Here is a 19,676-nt window from a genome sequence, read left to right on the forward strand (position 1 = left end):
ATATATAATTTAAGATGTTATCTTTTAGAATTAGAATTATTATCTAAGTAGAAAACTAATTTATTAGTTACTATAATGCTAAAAATAATTAATATACTATTTTCTAGAATAAAATTAGTATTATTATCTGATTAGCAAACTATTTATTAGTTAATATAATATCAAAAATATAATTAATATGTTATATTTTAGAATTAGATTCTATATTTAACTAGTAATATAACTTATTAACTAATAAATTAATAAAAAATTATAAAATTAAACTTGAAATTAATGTGTTAAAAATAAGTATACAAGTCAAAGTAAAAAATTTATATGTCAAAAATTAAACACTAAATTAAAAAAAAAAACTTAAAATCTAAAAAATAGATATAAATATTTTGATTTGAATTTCAAACTATTAGCAACAACATCAAACTAAATGGTCTTTTTATCGTTACTTTTAACTTTTATTCTTTTAGTATATATATGTGTGTCTCAATAATGTAAAATTTAGATGTATTATTTTTAAAATATTCATATTTATCTGATTTGTTTTATTTTAAATAATACTTTTATGTTTGTTACATAATACATCAAACATAGAATTCTTATTTAAGAAATAATGAATTTTATTTAATATTTGGAAGAAATTTTAACGTTCTATTTCTACAAAACACAACCTGCATAGAAAGTGGCCCAAATGCCAGGCAATTTGGGTGCGAAAGCGGAAAGCAAACTTGGTGTTTTCTTGGGTTGCATTTAATAGCCTATAAGCGCCTCCTCATCTTCTCACCCATTAATGGTTGGCTTTCGACGATTCGGAAACTTCCTCCTTAAAGTCTTTTTGCTTCCATTATTATAAAGTACGAGAAAAATGGAGAAATGGTCTTCGCTTTTTTTGGATTAAGAGAAGAACAGATGATTGATTTGCTGGATTTGTTCTTGTGCTAGGGGGCCTACTCTAAGTGTCATCATTTTTATTTTTGTTCTTACAATTGAGAGGTTGCAATATATGCTTACACAATCATCTGATACTTTTCTTTATAACCCCAACCCAAGCAAGCTTACCTAATAGATTTGGAAGAAAAAAAAGAAAGAAAGAAAGAAAGAAAGAAAGAACACTAAATTGAAGGAAAGCTGGACGGAGACGAGCCAGCAGCACGTCTTTCAAGAGTTGAATGGTAGGCCTGGGCCAATCGGTCCGGCCTCATCACATGTAAATGAGCATTGCATATATTTATGGGCCAGAGCAACAAATTGGTAGAGTGCAGTGTCCTTTGAATTTGAAGCAAAGATTCCTCCAACAACTGGCATTACTCTCCTAATCACATGATTATGTTCTTCGATCTTCTATAATAGCTACGTCTAACATGCATCCTAATATTATTTAACTCATTTGTCCTTGTAAATCATACTCAACTTTTCCCCATTTTCACCTAAATGATCAGCCTTGCTTTTGTTGTTTTTACCTTTTTATTGGAATTTATATGGCTCCAGTTTTGATTGACGAGTTTCAACTGCTTATGCGAACTGCATGCCTTTTAGCTCCTACACACTAAGGAGCAAATACTAGCACACTACCAAACAAAGTGTGTCTAATAACAATAATGACTTTTTATTCCTTTTTTCTCATCTATAAAAATATAAAAGAATTTATTTATGCTATCTTCTTCAAGAGTGCCTGATTGGTCTATTAATTATAAGATATTTATTGACATGATTCTTCTTTTATTGTATGAACCTCTCAACAGTGTTCTTTTTTAACTTTTAATTTTTTTATATATATTTATGGTGTTGCAAAGAAAGCTTTGATTAAAATCTGGGTTAAGGCAAAGATTTATGAAGCGGATAATCCCAGGAAGTGCCATGGAAGACGTGGAGGCCATCACTGGATAAAAGATGAACGGCCCAGATCAGCATGGGAAGATAGACAAGTAGCATCCTTTTTTGTCCCCACGAAGTCGCAATTGGCCGCCCACTTGCTTTTCCATTTCGCCTGAAGCCTTAAATAAACCACACTTGTATCCCATCTTTGTGAAATGTGATTGAATTGATACAAATTCTAAGTATCATTATCTATTTAATATTTATATATATAAAAATAAGCGATAAGATCAAAGATGGGATAAGCACAAATGTCAGCATCCCATTTTTCCTACGTTAAATACAAATCACGCTTAAATGCAAAATTGAAATATATAATTTTATAATTATATAATTTTGTTTCCTCTTTTACATTAACTTGCGTTATTAAATAAAATAAAATAGTTTAAAAAATTATAAAAATAAATTATATCAATTAACAATTTTATATTACTTGGAGCAATTAAATTTATAATTGTAACGAAAATTTAAAATCAATGAGCAATATAACATTATTAATTAATATTTATTTATGAACGATGTATTAAGTATATCTAATTTTTTTTAATATTTATTTATCTAAATACAAAAGTTATTACAAAACTTTGTATTTTAAAATAAATTGAAAGAGGACATTTTTCGAACGTCCAAGAAAAGCGGACCCAGCAAATCAGAGGCAGGTGAGCGCGTTTAGAAGTCTAAGGGGCCCACTAATTTAAATTTCAGGTATGGAAATTGGTTTATAGCCGTTAATGGCAGATCGGAGACTTTACATTCAAAACTGCAAAGGCCAAGTGAACTAAACAGAACTTTTCCTTGTTTATTATCTTTTCTATTTAATGCTGTCTATTATAATAATAATTATTATATAAATATTAGATTACTATATTGCACTTTTCTCACTCTTGTTATTTGTTTTGATTTGTTTTTTTTAATATAAATATTATGTTATATAATTATCATTACATCAGCGTAATGAAAATTTAATAAATATTTTAACTCGTAATCCAGATTCCATACAATAAGCCATATTGATTGATTCGGTATATTATAAAAGCACAATCTCCTCTCTCTCTCTCTTTCTTTTAATTTTTTAATTCTCCTTTAATTTAAACAGTAACATATTATTTAGCCAATATTATACTATCTAACAGATTTAAATATCAAATAACATATTAAAACATAATCCAATATCAATCCAGCTGCATTTTAAGAAATTTATAACTTCCAATTTGTTTAGATAATTATATTATTTTAATGGGCTAATAGTTTTATTATAATTAAATTGAGAATTTATATAATTTTTATTTTTTAGAAAAAAGAAGGAAGAAATCTAGTGACAAGCAAAGAATCCCTGGAATGGAAAAAAGTCGTATGATTACAACAATCATTGTGAAAGAACCTAAATGCATAGAGCTGGAAACTGCTTTTGCTTGACGATGAATCACAAGTCCCTCCATACACATTTGCAGGTCAAACACTTCAGACTCCAAATTCCAATTTATATTGTATTTCAACGTCGGTGTCTCTCCAAAAATAAATGCATATTTTTCCACAATTAAAAGGACCCAAGAAAATTCTCCTATTATTTTTTGGCAGCCGAGAAATTATTAGATAGATTTAATATGCTATGTAATTTATAGACTAAATGTAAATTTATTTATTAATTATTATAATTTTTTTAATTATAAGTTATTAATAATAATAAATAAATAAAAATACAACAATTAATAAATAAAATGATATGGCAGACTAAATTTATTTAAAAATCTTTCTTAGTATTATTATTTTTTAATTTGAATATTCAATTATTAATTAATTAAAGTATAGAATGGTCCATATTCTCATTTAAGAAGATTGAAAAAATTCTAAATCTATCCATTAAAAATTTTAAATTTAAATATAATGTCATTATCCATCAATATTCATAAAAAGTTAATCGGTGTTCATAAAAATTGTAATGATGAATATAAAAATATATCAATTTTCATAGTCCACCATGTCCATTGAATAACACAAGAAAGTCTACTGTAAAAGTTTAAACTCTCGTATTTAATGAAGCAAATGCTTAATTATTAGACTGTCAAATTTTTGTAAACTAAAAAATTTTCAAAATTCAGTCGCTCAATTACAAGGGCAACTTTGGAATTTCAATGTTCGTCTCTTTTCTTTAAAGTCATAGAGATGGATAGAGAGGACAAAGCAAAACAGAAAAGAAAAACGAAAAAACAGAGAGAATAAGAGATTTTTCATTTCAAAAAGAAGAAAGACAAACCGAAAGAGGGCACACCAATAAAGAGAAGGAAATGGAAGAAGTAGTATTGTTGATAGATGAACTGCAAACGAGTTGCGCAGTATCTCACTGCAGAATTTGCCATGAAGCTGAATTTGAAAGCTGCAAAACATTGGAAGCTCCTTGTGCCTGTTCAGGAACTGTCAAGGTATCTCAATCCGAATCAAAATTCATGCGCTTTTCCTGGTTTTCAATTTCATGCTCTGTTTTCTTTCTTCAGTTTTTTATAGACTTGGTTTCGTGGTTCAGTTTGCGCACAGAGATTGCATACAGAGATGGTGTAACGAGAAAGGAAATACAACTTGTGAAATTTGTCTCCAGGTTTGAATTTTCTGCGCAGCAAAGACAACATGAAATTATTTTCTCTTTTATTTTAATTTTCTTGGGTACTTTAGTTAGCTATTTTGGTTTTCTGGGTTTTCAGAAATTCAGATACTTCTGTCTCTTTTCTCTCTGTATTCTTTCTCTTGTTCCTGTTCGAATTGGGTTGAGTTGTTTTTCATTCAGACTCTGTAAACATCAACTTTGTGTTTTCGCTTTGATTTTTCTTTTTGGGTTCTATGTTGTTGTCTTTATCAAAAAGTTGTACATCTTTCTCCGCGTCTGTTAGATGATTTCTACGGATTCCTCTGCTACTGCAGTTTATTGTATTAGAGAAAAGAAAAGATTTTCAATTCAGTAGAATTCTTTCCAGGATTTTTCCTCACATGTGGGTACTTTTATTTCTTACGTGTTGCCAGCAGAGTGTTAATATAGACATTTGGAATTCAAAGATGTCAGATGATAATAATCATAAATGATTTTCAGAGAGCATGAAATTTTGGAATTTTGTATTGCAGAGCTATGAACCAGGATACACGGCACCTTCGAAAAAGTCTCAGCTGATGGATGCAATGACAATTAGGTACATACATTTATTTATTTTCCGCTCATAAAATTTCATCAATTTAGATAATCAATAATTTAAGTAAATGACTCAATTATTAGCTTACACGTGGCATTATCCACCAACTGGTTCTCCGCGTTTTAGAATATTTGTCGCCTTTTCTTTACATTTTGTAAAGTCGCCAATTAAATAATCCAAATGTGCTTTTACAACGAATTTTGCTCCTTAAGCGTAGGGGTCTATAGTTGCTCATATATTTTAGCGTACTAGGAACATACTTTCTGTCTGCTTAAGTTGCTTTTATCTAATTCAGGAATCGTAATCATGGATTCAGCTCTCAGAATTTTTATAATTACGTAACGATTGTAAAATATGTAATATATCTATTAATCCGGGAATGATTTTAATAGAGAAAGCTTGGAAATTCAAGAACATGACCCTGAAAGTCAAGGCATGGCGGCGGTGGTCGAAGGAGTAACAGTTGACGCCGGAGATTCTGAGTGCACGACTGCCGCCGATAGAAGCGCCTCCTATTGCCGGTCGTTGGCTTTAACAGTAAGTCGTGTTTATGATTGAACTTTCTCGAGTCGCCATTATGATTTTCTGCAAAATATTGTGCTTATATGAGAACAAATTTTGAAATATGGGTACGGGCTCACTGTATATGGTTAACACTTGACATTTATATTATTAGAAAGTTAAATATAACGATTTATTATAGTTTACAATTCCTAAGGTGAGACCGTTTAAAAAATGGACACTAAAATTTTAATTTTACATTTTACTTTTAAAATAATTATTTCAGTGGGTTATAATTCTAGAAATCAAGGAAATATAATTATATAAATTGGTTGATCAACAACATGGATTTTTTCTTTTTTCTTTTTTCTTTTGTTTACAACATTCATTAAATGAGGGATGGATTATTCTAAAAAAGAAAAGGGGATGGATTGAATTAGCAGTAAATTCAAAATGCAACTGCCTTAGCATGGGTCAATTTTGAAGTGAGCACCAGTTGTTTTAGTGTGGGCCAGGACCTCAAATCAGAATTCTTAATTGGTTTTCGGTGCATCTGGAATTGTTTAGGAGAGGAAGGAGTTGTATGGATTACAGTTCACTAACCTAATGGCTAGCCAGAAATTTTAAAAAAAGTGGCACCCCATAAAAGCTCAGTAACGGCCAAAAATCAAATGATAAAAAACCTTTACAAGGAGATGAAAGTGTAACTTGGAAGCAAATAACTTTAGGTTTTTATTTTTGGAGCCAAAATGTATGTCGTTTACTTTCATATATATTTTTTTTGTTTCTAATTATTTTGTTAAATGTCAACTTAACTGGCAGTTCACCCTCCTTTTACTTTTAAAACATTTCTTGGCTACCCTCACCGGAGGGACGGAAGATTACCCCTTTACGCTTCTAACCGTAAGTAAAATAATTTCTTACTTACTAAATCAATTCGCACTTCAACTACCACTTTCTTTACAAACTGAATCGGATTTTGTGTCACTATCTTGACTCCCGTTTGGTGTATTATGCTCCAGATACTTGCACTGAGGGCTAGTGGGATTCTTCTCCCAATGCTCATAGTGCTGAGGACAATTGCAGCAATTCAGAAAAGCATTCGGAGACAATATCAGGTCAGAAACTTCTTTTCCTTTTCTTCAGAAAATAAGGAGTGGTCTCTGGCCTAAGAATTAAAACTTCAATTGAGCTGGCCAAGATCATTGATCTATTGATTTTTTTATTTATTTTTTTTTTATTCTTTTCAAAAGAAAAACTCCTGCAGGCTAAATATCTGAACATCTTTTCCTGTTTCAGGATAGGGATGACGAAGGAGATGAAGATGAGCAGCAACATTTAGTATAGTTGCGTGCTCTAAAATCCTAGTATAATTCCTACATTATTTCCATTTGTATCAGAGCATCCCATCGATGCTCGTCTTGTCAATATTCTTTCCCTGTTTTGGGGCAATAAATGAAATGAAAATTAATTTTACCAAAGAAAAGTTAAAATTTGAAAATATCTGTCACATTCAAAATTAGCAATGAAGCAACCTCACCTACCACCCAATAACTAAAAAAGTTGCAAAAGGTAACAGCAATACTGATCAGTAAGTAAGATGAACCACCACACTAACTAATATGTAATCACCTTTCAAAAAAGAGCCAATTGGATGATAAAACAATTCTCGCATAATATGGGCGACAACCTTTCCCTTTTGTTGGTTGAACCCACCTCATTGACATTTCAACGACCGTATGACAGGAGGACAATCACTCCTTTGGTTGAAACTAAACTACACTACATCCTCACTAATTTAATTACGACTATACAAAAGAGCTGGTTAATCCAACTTAGAGCAACCCTCTGTATCAATCCTAAAGTGGCAAATCCTGTTAAATTGCATATTCAATGGCTAAAAATTTTACCCCGCCTCACCAAATTGGCCCCAAAATTTGACAGCAATGCCTGATGGGAAAAATCAGCAATGTTCCAAAGCCTAAGGAGAACTTCTCTAATTACTCGGTTATTTACAGAAATGAATACAGATAGCAAAAGTACCAGTACTAGCACCCAGTTCAAATTTGCTGCAGAAATACTCTTGCCCTATGCTGAAGTTCAGTAAGTGAGCTGATTCCAATACTCTCCGACCTGTTGCCAGTCAAATTTGTTGCCACATCAAAAACATGTTGTAGGAAGACTCCCATCTCATCGCCATTACTTTGAATGGTCAAGTTTCCTTCAGATCTCCTTCTGTGTTTTCCATATATTACCTCAAATTCTCTGGACTTTGCAGCTGCTTTTTGAAGGATGGGGTCGGGAAGTCCTGAAATAGTTACAAGCACTAGAATTCATTCTCAAAGGACCATTGAAAACTGTCGCCAACAATTTATCTACTGATCTTAACCAGATGCAACATAAAGTTTAAATGAATCATGTAGAAATTGTTTAGATTAGATGTGCATCTTTCAATATTCCGATAATGATCCACAATCCCACACAGATTATCCTGTTAAATAACTAGAAAATAAGGACATCAATTATTTCTTTAAAGTTCCCAAATTCATTTAACATATTTTCCTTTTTAACATTAGATTTGCTGCAATGAGAAATGAATTACACACACACACACACACACACATTGAAGCATCTGCAACCAGATCCAACAGATATACTGTCAGTGCTACCACAATAACTTGGCCAATCACTTATTAGACCTTTAATTAACAGTTGAAGATGGAAAGAATCAGGCAGAAAGCATTACCAGCCAGTCTTGCCACATTGACACCGTAGCTTTTAGGACATGCACCAGGTGTCAACCTATAAAGAAATGTAACTTCTTCCACTTCTCCAACCCCTCTTCCAACTTGACATGCCATGTGACAGAGAGATACCTATATGAGACAGTAAAAGAAATTCATATCAGTCAACACTTGCAAGAAAGCTACTAGCATGGTGAAAAAATAAAGGCTCATGCATTCAAATGTGAAGCAGCCAGTTTAATTTACAATTTCAGTACATCGTACATCTGTGACTAACACATAATTCATATACACTGATACTTAAGACCAGAGAGCATTCCTGAATGCATCTATTCATAGTCCATGTTCAAACAGCTTCAATTTCAGTGAAAGAAGATAAAAAGCAACCTTGGGATCTTTCTGATAGTCTACAGATAATCGATGATAGTGGGTTGAAAACATTCCTCGACACTGCACCCTGTGGACAAAATGTTCAAGGACTGATTCCCTGACAAGATAGAACCAGAAAGTAGAATCAGGTTCACTAAACCCAGCAGAAAGTTTAGATAAAATGTAAGAGACTTGGAGAAGTAATCCAAAATGGTGAATTCAATAAAAGGAGACGCCAATTCAATCATGCTCAGTTAAGGCACCTACGCTATTGCTTGTCCATCTGATGTTGATGTGCCGCGTCCAAGTTCATCCAGTGTGACCAATGAATTACGAGTGGCCGATGACTGTTAAAAGCCACAATAAAATATACTTAAAATGCTAGTCAGCTGGAACTGTATTTATTGGACCACCCTTACAAGAATATCTAAGGCTTAAAAGATAAAAGAGAATAATGAAACGCCCTATATACAAGTGCACTGTTGATATTTCAATGTCAACAGTGGAAAAGCTGCATCAGAAATCCCAATAAAACATCGAGCAGAAATTTCAACAAGTTCACTTATTAACAATTATTTCCAAATAAAGCAGCAGCAGCACATCATGAAAAGCTAAATCAACTTTCATGATTGTTTATTCTAAATTGAAATCTCACCAGCATAAGTGCAGTTTCTGAAAGTTCTGTTAAAAATGTACTCTGTCCTGCCATTATATGATCTTTTGCACCCATTCGAACAAATATTCGATCAACAGGTGACAATTCAAAGCTCTCAGCAGGGACATCAGCTCCTACCTGTGGCATAACATAGAAACAATATGAAGAGTAGACTTCCCAAGAAAACATAATTACCTATATATATATATATATATATATATATATATTATATACCTGGGCCAGAATCACAGCTAAACAAACTTGCCGGAGAAGAGTAGACTTCCCACCCATGTTAGGACCAGTGAGAAGGATAAAGCTGGCACCATCACTGCCACCAATACTAACATCATTGGGCACAAAAGCACCCTTGCCTAAAGAGTCACTTTTAAGAATAGGGTGCCCTAAACTTTTTGCAGAGAAGCATGGCATTTCACTTGATGATGAACCTAGGATGACTGGGCGGCATGCCTGTCCTTCATAGAAGTCACTAGCAATTGCCAGACTGATCAAAACATCCAATTCTGAAACATGAAAGCCATGCCAAATATAATTAGTTATATCATGTTGAATACAAGTTGCTATGATGAGTTCAGATGCCACAAAAGAAGTACAAGCAAAGTACCAGGTTGCTGTTCCAAGCAAAAAATGCGAACTTAGTTTACAGAAAGGTTCACTCATGTTCCTATAGCTGGAGAGGTTAAAGTCTGAGATCAATGGTTGCACTTTAGCTCAATGTTTGCACTAGGAGTCTATTTATTTTCTGTTGTTTTATTTAATTGATAGTTATCTTTTCCAGTTTTAATTGCGTCAGCAGTAAATACCGTGTGCTGTAATTACTAACCCATGCATGCTATAAACATGGGATGTAATCTTGGTCTTTAGGAAAGTTGTGTTTTCAGTTATTCAAAATGGAAACAGTGTCTATATATTAAAGACACGGAATGACAGAAAGTAGACTGAATTTCTAAAACTAAATCGTTGTTATAGATTATGATGTCCTCTCTTAACGAGCTCCAAACTGGATCTAGCAAGATAGGTAAAGTAAGGGGGGAAAGTCAATTAGAGCAAGACTCTTAGCTGAGCTTTAAGATTATCCAGTTACTAGCCCCATAACATGACCAGTAACCCAAGACGGTGACAGTTGTTTGATTTCTATTCTCTGAATATTTCAATCCTTCATTTCCAATGATGATGATGCACTTCAGTTAGTCAGAGCAGAGAACAAATAACTAGACTTCATATTCAGTAGTGTGGGCATGCATGCATCTCTGTGAATGAGCATGATAGAGAACTATAGGAAAGCCCGTATAGAAGGAAGCTCCCAATTGACATGCATGATGTAAATGTACAAACCTGCAGTTGCAGAATTGAGTTGTCTCCACTTATCATGATGCTCGCAGAACTGAACAATCAATCTCTGCAAAATGTTCTTCAGTGCTAATTCCTTTTCAGATTCAGCTTGTGAAAGCTCTCCTAAGAGCTTCTTAATACTCGGAGTCCAATACCTGTAAAAGCCCTGCAAGTGCAAGAAGCAGGCAGAGAAATGAAATTCAGCAGAGTAGCAAGAAGGATACTCCAAAGCAATCTTCACTAATCACTCATCATACCAGAAGTTGACGTCTCAACCGTTAATCAAAATGCATTCTTATAAGTTATTTATCAATGTTTAGTATGTCACTAATAGAAACTTACAAACATTTAAAAAGTATCATATAAATTCTTGAATTCGGAAATAAAATATAAGGATCTTTTTTCTCTATTCCACTCGGTTAATGGTTACATCTTTAATCTACAGAAATGTATATGTATTACATATTTAACAAAATAATAACAAAAATAATAAACATCTAGATAATGTTGTTTTATAAGAAGAGCAGAAAATTAATGTGCCACAATCAGTGAAGTGGTTAGGCAGACTTGGCCTTCCTACAGGCATAAGAAAATGAGTTTAATAGATGGTCATGCATCATATATTTGTTATCTACCTTTTTGGATGAACGCAACTCATAATCACGAGGGATACTCCCGCGAAAATGTTCAGGAACTTCCAGTAGGTATGCCTCTTTACCAACTGTGACATACATGATCTGTAACAGGCAACAAGATGACATAGCTTGGTTATCTACTAAAAGATGTTGAGTGAAAAAGAAAAACAAGACCAAAAATATTTCTAGAGATTTTATACTGATTTGTCTCCAAGTATCTTCTGTTGCTCCTTCAGGTGTTTTGTCAAACTAGACTCAATGACCCTAAGCTTTTCACATGCAGAATCATACTCTATATCAACTCCTTCATGAGGTATTACACGTCCAGAATTGTTGGCTTCCACCCAGTCGAAGGCTTCCTTGAAGTGCTTAAGAATTGAATGAATGTGGGGCCGACTTTTACCTGCACATGGACTGTAAAAATGAGATGCCACATACCACTTTGTGAGAAATAAAAGAAAATTAAAACCAACAATACCAGGTGTTAACAAATGATGTAGTTGCCTCGACTCGACATTTTCCAAAATGACAGCAAGTGAAGAACATGCTTGTTCCATTAACTCACAGCCACGTAGAGCAGATATGAACTCTTGAAGCAGCTTCTTTGCTGCATCTTCATATAAAATTACTTTATTTGCATTTCTTCCATTCGCTTCACTGTAATCAATAAGAACAAACATACATGAGAAATTATCATATAATCACCAGCATATCATTTACAGATCATATAATCATACTCATAAGTGCTCCTATTCCTTTTTCAGGTATACCTGCTAGCAAATATGCGTGCAATCAATCTCTCCATGTCCGGAAGCCTAGACAATGCTTTTCGAAATTCCAGTGTTGCAGGTTGATTTACCCCCTAGAAAGCAAAATATCAGAACATATGAAAAGATAATTAATAGGATTAGAATGATAACGAAGAAAGATGTAAATTATGAAGGAAACAAAAAGGACTTAAGGTCTAACATGAACAACAATAGAAACTTACCCGTAGACCTGCCACAGCATCCTGGCGGTCCACAATAGATCTCAAATGATATAACGGTCTTGCGAGCCATGTCTTCAGCAACCTCTTCCCAAATGCGGTAACACAATGATTGAGTTGAGCATATAGCGTCCTTCATAGATCAAAAAATAAAAAACTCAGTATAGGGTCAGGAAAACAACAAATTTGACAGATTTAAATTGTAAAAGCTTTACCCTGACAAGCCTCCGTTTCTGCTATTCTCAAAAATCTCAAGGTTCTCCAGGGCAGCAGCATCTAGGATCATATATGGTTTTTGAGCAACATCACAGAAATCAGAGCATGGAAGTGATTCAAACTTTGCAAATCTAAGCAATGTCTCATCCAGAAAAGCCTGTTTGAGATAATAGAGAGTGCCTCCAAGAGCTGAAAGTGCTAATCTACCATTGTCTCCTTTATTTACTAGCTCTAACAGAATTTCTGGCAGGCAACTTGGCCCCTCCTCTGTAAATTGAAGATTTGCTGTATCTTTATCTTCTTTATTCAAAGATCTAGAAGCTGATTGATCAGAGATATGTTTATAGATGATCTTGACTTCATGAACAGTTTTTTCAGCATCCCAGAATTCTGAAAGGGGAACTAAATCATTAACCAAAGGATTTCTAGTATGTCTCAGCAGTAACCTCTCAGTTTCAGAACTGAGCGATTTTGCAGGTTTTATAATTTCTACTGGTCTCAGCTCAGACAACAGGCGACACAATGAGCTGCACTCTGAATCATCTACAAACTGGAACAGGGTGAAAGTGATCAAATAAGAAGGCATTACCAGAAAACATTCAATAATCAGCAGCACAATTGCAAAAAATTCAATCCACCTGCCCAAGAATGATTCTGCTGGTAGCAACATCAGCCACACAGATGCCAAAAGTCGGCTCAAAATTTTGACCTTCCAAATTCTGCTGACTTTCAGTCACTGCCATGAGGTACGAAGCATCAGGATTTGCTGTAAGCAATTCCCCCTCAGTTAATGTTCCTTTTGTAACCACTGCACATATTTCACGTTTCACAACCTAAAGATAGGAAAAAGATATCTCAGAAATTCAGATGTAATAGAGTCATAAGAGAATTGGCTAAAACATCAGGATTCCTCAAGTAATTATTTATGTCAACATGTCGTCTACTTTCAATAACATTTCAGTATTTACATTGACCATGGACGTATAAGGAAATCGTAGGTTCTGGAAGACATGAAGTATGATTTTAGTAGCCAATTGTGAAGGGAAGTATCAAAACAAAATTCAATCATTACCAATATCTCATGACAAATCTACAGACCTTGTCCTTAGAACCTTTCTCTTTGCGACGAAGCTCTAGTTGTTCAGGTGTTTCTGTCTGCTCTATGACCAGAACCCGATAACCCTGTTCTATCAAGACAACTCAAATGAAATCTCCCTCAGAGGACTAATACGCTAAAGAAATACAAGCGCAGTAGGTCTATTAAAGAAAGGTAGAACATAAGATGGAAATAACATAAGTACCCACCTTTCTAGTCAGTTTTTCAACATTCATTGAGAAGATTCTCTCCGGGAAACCACAATGAGGTTGTTCTCCCTATGGAACCAAACAGGAGTCAAATATTGACTTTAGATAAAGAACTGAAAAGCTTAAAACCAACAAGATATCCAAAATATGTAGCTGAGAACAAAAGAAGAACGCCTCAGGGCTCAGCCCAATATTTTCTGCCTTTTGTTTGGCTACATTATGATAAATCAAGAATGAGGACTAGATTCAAAACAAACCGTGGACACAGCAGTTCAATCAATACCTTCATATATTGCAAATCTAATTCTTTAGCTCCTACATGTGCATCCATTTCAAAAAGCTCATAAAACTTGCCCATCTGCACCACAAACATCGAAATATTTATCAATTCGATGCACTAAATAGTATATTAATTAGAGTGTACACCTTTATTTGACTTAGGTGCATACCTTGAAAAACAAAACCTTATCCATGTGCTTTGATTTAAACTCCCACCATTGTCTCTATACATAGCAAGAACCAATTGAAATGAAATAAAAAGACCTTGAATACTTTAAACCACCTGTTGTATGAAAGCTCTTACCTGGCCACCTGATAAACTCTTAACAAAACTAGGAGGCAGGTATAGAGTCCTTGGATCATAATCTGCATCTCCAGGACGCTTCCTTTTTGCATCCCTCCGTTCTCTGTTTCAGATCCCAAGTGAGTATGCAGAATGATTGGTACACACCATTGAACACAAGAACGGAACAAAATTACCCTATTCTTAGCTTGCAGAGAACCAATTCATTGACTGCTAAGAGTAAATGCCCGGGTATCTAATATTTATTGTTATGCAATGTGACAGAAGTATTTGACTGAAAACAATTATAGGCTAAGAAGTTGGAGTTATAAAAAGAACTTACGCTCCAAGAAACCACATTTTCTCAGCTTCCCGCATACTAAACCTTTCTGAAGCATCATTGATCGAGGCATTACCATTACCAAGCCCATTACAAAATCCATCTGCAAGAAATACATAGATTGGGACTAAGCAATCCCGAAATGGCATGCTAAGTAAAACATATCAAATGCAAGAAGCTAACAAGATGTAAAACATACTCCCTCCATCCTTCACTGGCTCGATGAAAGAAACCTTGACTGCCCCTTCACTGACATCTCCACAACTTTTCTTCTTTTTCACAGAAGCCTTTGCACCATAAACCTTCCTTTTCCTCGAATCACTCTTTGCACCCTTGTAACTATCCTCTTCTACCTCATCCTCCAAATCAGCATCCTCATCTTCACTAATATCCTTGTCTACATTCTTTGCCCAATCTTCATCACTAGAATCATCACCGTCAACACAAGCATTTTCCTCTTCAATATCAGCAACATCTTTCATCTCTTCATCTTCAATTACAGTGTTTTTAAAAGCCAAAGAACCTCTACGTAATCGCTTAAATTTCGTCACACTTTCCTCAACCCACTCGATCTTCTCATTTCCTAAATCCAAAACCTCCTCTTCAAAGTCATCATATTGAACCAAATGCTTACCAGAATCTTCATCATAAGATTTAACACAACCTTCGTACCACGTCTTATCCAAGGGCCAATAAACCTTAACCCTCTTCTCGACCACTTCTTTACCGAACGAATTAGCCATGACTCTAGGCATTGATGGTGATGGAGAAGGAGTTGGAGTTTTGCCAATGACTAGGAGTGGCTTTTTGGTCTTCGATTGTACAGGAGAAGGAGTAGTAGGACCAGGACTTGATGGTTTAGGGTTAGGGTTAGGGTTAGATTTGGGGGTTTGTCCTTTGGAGAGAGTAGAAGCAGGAGATGGAGATGGAGATGGAGAAGGAGAAGGAGAGGTTGTCTTACAGAAGAATGAGGTGATTTGACGTTGTGGATTAACCAGTGGTGACCTGCCGTTGCTCGGTTTACGTGAAGGCGCCATTCTTTGCCGGCGATTTTAAGATAATGGCAGCAGAAGAAGAGAGTGAGTTTAAGGGGAAAAGATGCACAGAGATAGAGAGATAGAGAGGGAGAAATGGAAACTGAAAAAACAAATCGATGCAAAAAGGTAACTCTAAAAACTGAGAATTTGAAGAATGAAAAGTTAACAACCAAGCTCTAGGCTTCAACAATATCACGAAATATGGCGGGAACTCAGTGGAAATTCCCGGCAAGTGTTTCGATCGGCGTTATTTGGCGGGAATGGTGTTATCCAGTGTACTTGCGCACCAAAAAGCGTTATTGCCAGAAAAGCCACTTTAACAGTCCAAAACTACATGAGCCGGTTCCGAAGGTCCGAACCCTGATTAGATGGGCTCGTACAAAGAACGTACAGGCCCAATAGATCTGTCCATTTCGGTTGCCGAACCCAGCAACAACCTCACTTTACCGTTAGTTGGACCTTACCTAGTCACCATCCCCTGGTACGCCTGCCGCTTTCACTTTCCAGTACAACCACCGCCGCTGCTTCGATCCCAAAACTCTCTCTTCCCTTCTTATAATTTAACTATTTTTCCTTTTTGCTACTCCTTTAATGGCTGCTGCTGCCTAATGTTTCGCACTCTAAAAGAATCCCCGAGATTTTCAATCTTGCTAAAATCCCAAAAACTACAATCAAACATCAATGGCGATATCTTCACCGCCGAGAAGCTTCTCTGTTTACAAAGGGAGAGAGGAAAACGAGGTGGAGGAAGAGAGCAAGTGTGGGTTTCTAGTGGTAGCTCTATGCCCTTGTCTCGTTTGTTTTATAATTCTACTTATCATAGTCTCTATCATTCTCATTGTCAAGTTCCATTTCTTTTGCCACACTCCTCTTCACTCCATTATTTACAAGAAACAACATTGTCACTAGCTTGTAAATCCAAAGTTATTAGAAACTCTCAAAATTCACAATCTCTTAGGGGTTTTTCTAGTGATACTGAAATTGATGATGACTGTAATGAGGATAACAAATGTGAAAGTGGCAATAATGATGGTGAAAAAATTAATTCAAGTGCGGACCCTGTGGAGGTTGATAGAGTATGCAAGGTGATTGATGAATTATTCGCGTTAGATAGGAACATGGAGGCGGTTCTTGATGAATGTGGGATCAATTTATCGCATGATCTGGTTATTGATGTGTTGGAAAGATTTCGTCATGCCAGAAAACCAGCGTTTCGATTCTTTTGCTGGGCTGGGGAAAAACAAGGTTTTGAGCATGATTCAAGGACTTATAATTCAATGATGAGTATACTTGCGAAAACTAGACAGTTTGAGACTGTGGTTTCGATGCTTGAAGAAATGGGTGGAAAAGGGGTTTTGACAATGGACACATTTTCAATTGCTATGAGAGCTTTTGCTGCTGCAAAGGAGAGGAAAAAGGCTGTTGCGATGTTCGAGTTGATGAAGAAGTATAATTATAAAGTTGGAGTTGAGACTATCAATCATTTGCTTGATAGTCTTGGGAGGGCTAAGCTTGGAAAAGAAGCTCAAGCGCTTTTTGAGAATTTGAAAGGTAGGTTTACGCCAAATTTGAGGACTTATACGGTGTTGCTTAATGGTTGGTGTAAGGTAAAGAATTTGATGGAGGCAGGAAGCGTTTGGAATGAGATGATTGATAAAGGTTTTAAGCCTGATATTGTTGCACATAATATTATGCTAGAAGGGTTGTTAAGGAGTAAGCAAAGGTCTGATGCAATCAAGTTGTTTATGGTCATGAAGGCCAAGGGCCCGTCACCTGATGTTCGTAGCTATACAATTTTGATTCGATATCTTTGCAGGCAATCAAAGATGGAAGAGGCAGTTGAATATTTTCAGGAGATGATTGATTCTGGGTGTAAGCCAGATGCTGCAGTTTATACATGTTTGATCACAGGATTTGGGAATCGGAAGAGGATGGACATGGTTTATGACTTGTTGAAGGAGATGAAAGAAGAGGGTTGTCCCCCTGATGGGCTGACTTACAATGCCCTTATTAAGTTGATGACCAGACTAAAGATGCCAGATGATGCTGCAAGAATATACAAGAAGATGACTCAGAGTGGAATTGAACCTACAATTCACACATATAACATGATCATGAAATCCTATTTTCAGACAAGGAACTATGAAATGGGCCGAGCAGTTTGGGACGAGATGAGTAGGAAGGGGTTTTGCCCTGATGATAATTCTTACACTGTTTTAATTGGAGGGCTTATAAGTCAGGGAAGATCAGGGGAAGCTTGTAAATACTTAGAGGAGATGTTAGAGAAAGGAATGAAAGCTCCTCAGCTTGACTACAACAAGTTCGGGGCTGATCTATCTAGAGGTGGGAATCCTGACATACTAGAGGAGTTGGCCCAAAGATTGAAGTTCTCCGGGAAGTTTGGAGTCTCTAATGTTCTTGCAAGTTGGGCTGGGATGATCCAGAAGAGAGTTAAAAGAAGAGATTTGGCTCAATAGATGCTGGAATGAGGCTGATGAGCACCAGCACTAACAGTATTCTGGTCAAACAATGGTCGAGAGATGGTGGTTTGACTTGTACAACTTATACATCTATGGTTTATGCCTGTATATTTTCCTAGTTACTGTATCCTGTTTTCTTTACCCTTATCCCTCTAATGCCAGTTTTTTTTGTACCTTTTGTGTTGAATATTTTCTTCTTCTTTTTTCTTTTTTTTTTTTCCCTTTTATTGTGGGTTGTTTTGCATTTTCCCTCTTTCTTAGTTTTCTGTGGTAAAATTCATTGAATGTAAATAAGTCCATTTTTAAATGGCGGTGAATTCTTTTGCTCCTCTTGACCCTTGAACAAGGAAAAGGAAAAGGAAAAGGAAAAAGAAAAAGAAAAAGAAAAAGAAAAAGAAAATTAGTCTGCTCCTATTTGTGTTCTTATTTCTTCAGTGTATAATTCTTGTGTGAAGGCTGGAGATGTTGGGGAAGTATGCATTTTAGTGTGCGGTTGACATTTCAATGCAGCGATATTTATTGAATTGCCTTTCATCTTCAGTCATATTGCTTATTTAGTGCGCAAGTTGATTTTCATGAATTGGTTTCAGATCACCTGTGAATAGTAGGACAGAGCGTTTCCTGCGGCAGCTATTGTTTGCAGATATCTAAGTAGTCGAATCTCTTATCATTTCTTCTAGGAACTGTGTTATTCAAACGTCAGAATCTATCTGCCCTGTATGATCTTGCTCCGAGGTTAATTTAAATGTTGGCGTCCTCCTATATACGTCCCATTTAAACACGGTCCTGTCAGCACCTCTCCTCTGTTTTTGTGGTAATCATATTCCAAGTTATTAGAGTGTAAGAATTTGCAGAGTTGTTCATTGAGCCGAGCATATACCTTCAATCTTGCATGATGGTGTAATTTATTACCAATATGGCTTGTGCTATTGGAGTATAACTTCTGAGATTTATTTGGTTATTATCGTCATCCTTTTTGGGCAGAAAGCAATATGCACGTTCAAAGTTATTTGCATTGATGAGGATGTTCTACTAACGCTCTGGATATAGTAGGTCAAGGCTGCTCTATGCAGGATTTTCTGAATTTAAAAACATTATTATATGTCCCAGACACCGTTGTTATGGTAAGCTTGAGAACACGGATATGATTAGAAGTGAAGCCTTATTTAAAAATTGGTCATATAATCTTTTATATGAAGATCGTACAGAATCTATTTGGATTACAAGAGATTCATTTTCCATACATCAGTGATCAAATAAATCCCAATGAGGGAATCTTAATTAGACTTCCTTAAATAGAAATGGGAAAAAAGAATACAAATAAAGTTGACTTCTTCCATGGAAACACAAATGTAGCTTTTCTATTAAATTGCTTTCACTTCTGTTCTCAGAGAGATTTTCTCTTATTCCCTTTGAAGAATTTTATTTTTTACTGATGGAGAAAAGGTATTT

General features: G+C 35.2%; 3 protein-coding genes across 3 annotated transcripts; 2 read left to right on the plus strand and 1 right to left on the minus strand.

The window, feature by feature from the left end:
* Window positions 1-4,014: 4,014 nt before the first annotated feature.
* Window positions 4,015-7,019, plus strand: LOC8267355. Its single transcript, XM_002515249.4, has 7 exons — window positions 4,015-4,286; window positions 4,388-4,459; window positions 4,978-5,042; window positions 5,435-5,579; window positions 6,366-6,446; window positions 6,566-6,661; window positions 6,843-7,019. The coding sequence occupies exons 1-7, from the start codon at window positions 4,152-4,154 to the stop codon at window positions 6,888-6,890; spliced, it is 642 nt and encodes a 213-aa protein (XP_002515295.1). The 5' UTR covers window positions 4,015-4,151; the 3' UTR covers window positions 6,891-7,019.
* A 138-nt stretch (window positions 7,020-7,157) lies between these two features.
* On the minus strand, window positions 7,158-15,746 carry LOC8267354 (DNA mismatch repair protein MSH6). Its single transcript, XM_002515248.4, has 21 exons — window positions 14,907-15,746; window positions 14,711-14,810; window positions 14,389-14,491; window positions 14,255-14,308; window positions 14,089-14,163; window positions 13,806-13,874; window positions 13,599-13,682; window positions 13,139-13,333; window positions 12,500-13,050; window positions 12,288-12,417; window positions 12,067-12,158; window positions 11,775-11,953; window positions 11,497-11,699; window positions 11,297-11,398; window positions 10,665-10,827; window positions 9,546-9,832; window positions 9,312-9,449; window positions 8,924-9,003; window positions 8,675-8,774; window positions 8,290-8,419; window positions 7,158-7,851 (listed from the first exon to the last, which is right to left on the minus strand). Exons 1-21 carry the CDS (start codon window positions 15,742-15,744, stop codon window positions 7,604-7,606), a joined length of 3,921 nt encoding a protein of 1,306 aa, XP_002515294.1. The 5' UTR covers window positions 15,745-15,746; the 3' UTR covers window positions 7,158-7,603.
* Window positions 15,747-16,112: 366 nt separating this feature from the next.
* On the plus strand, window positions 16,113-18,638 carry LOC8267352 (pentatricopeptide repeat-containing protein At3g62470, mitochondrial). Its single transcript, XM_015716965.3, has one exon. It carries the CDS (start codon window positions 16,113-16,115, stop codon window positions 18,219-18,221), a length of 2,109 nt encoding a protein of 702 aa, XP_015572451.2. The 3' UTR covers window positions 18,222-18,638.
* Window positions 18,639-19,676: the final 1,038 nt, after the last annotated feature.

This window comes from Ricinus communis, chromosome 1 (genome assembly GCF_019578655.1).
Source record: "Ricinus communis isolate WT05 ecotype wild-type chromosome 1, ASM1957865v1, whole genome shotgun sequence".
In the NCBI taxonomy this organism is placed as follows: domain Eukaryota; kingdom Viridiplantae; phylum Streptophyta; class Magnoliopsida; order Malpighiales; family Euphorbiaceae; genus Ricinus; species Ricinus communis.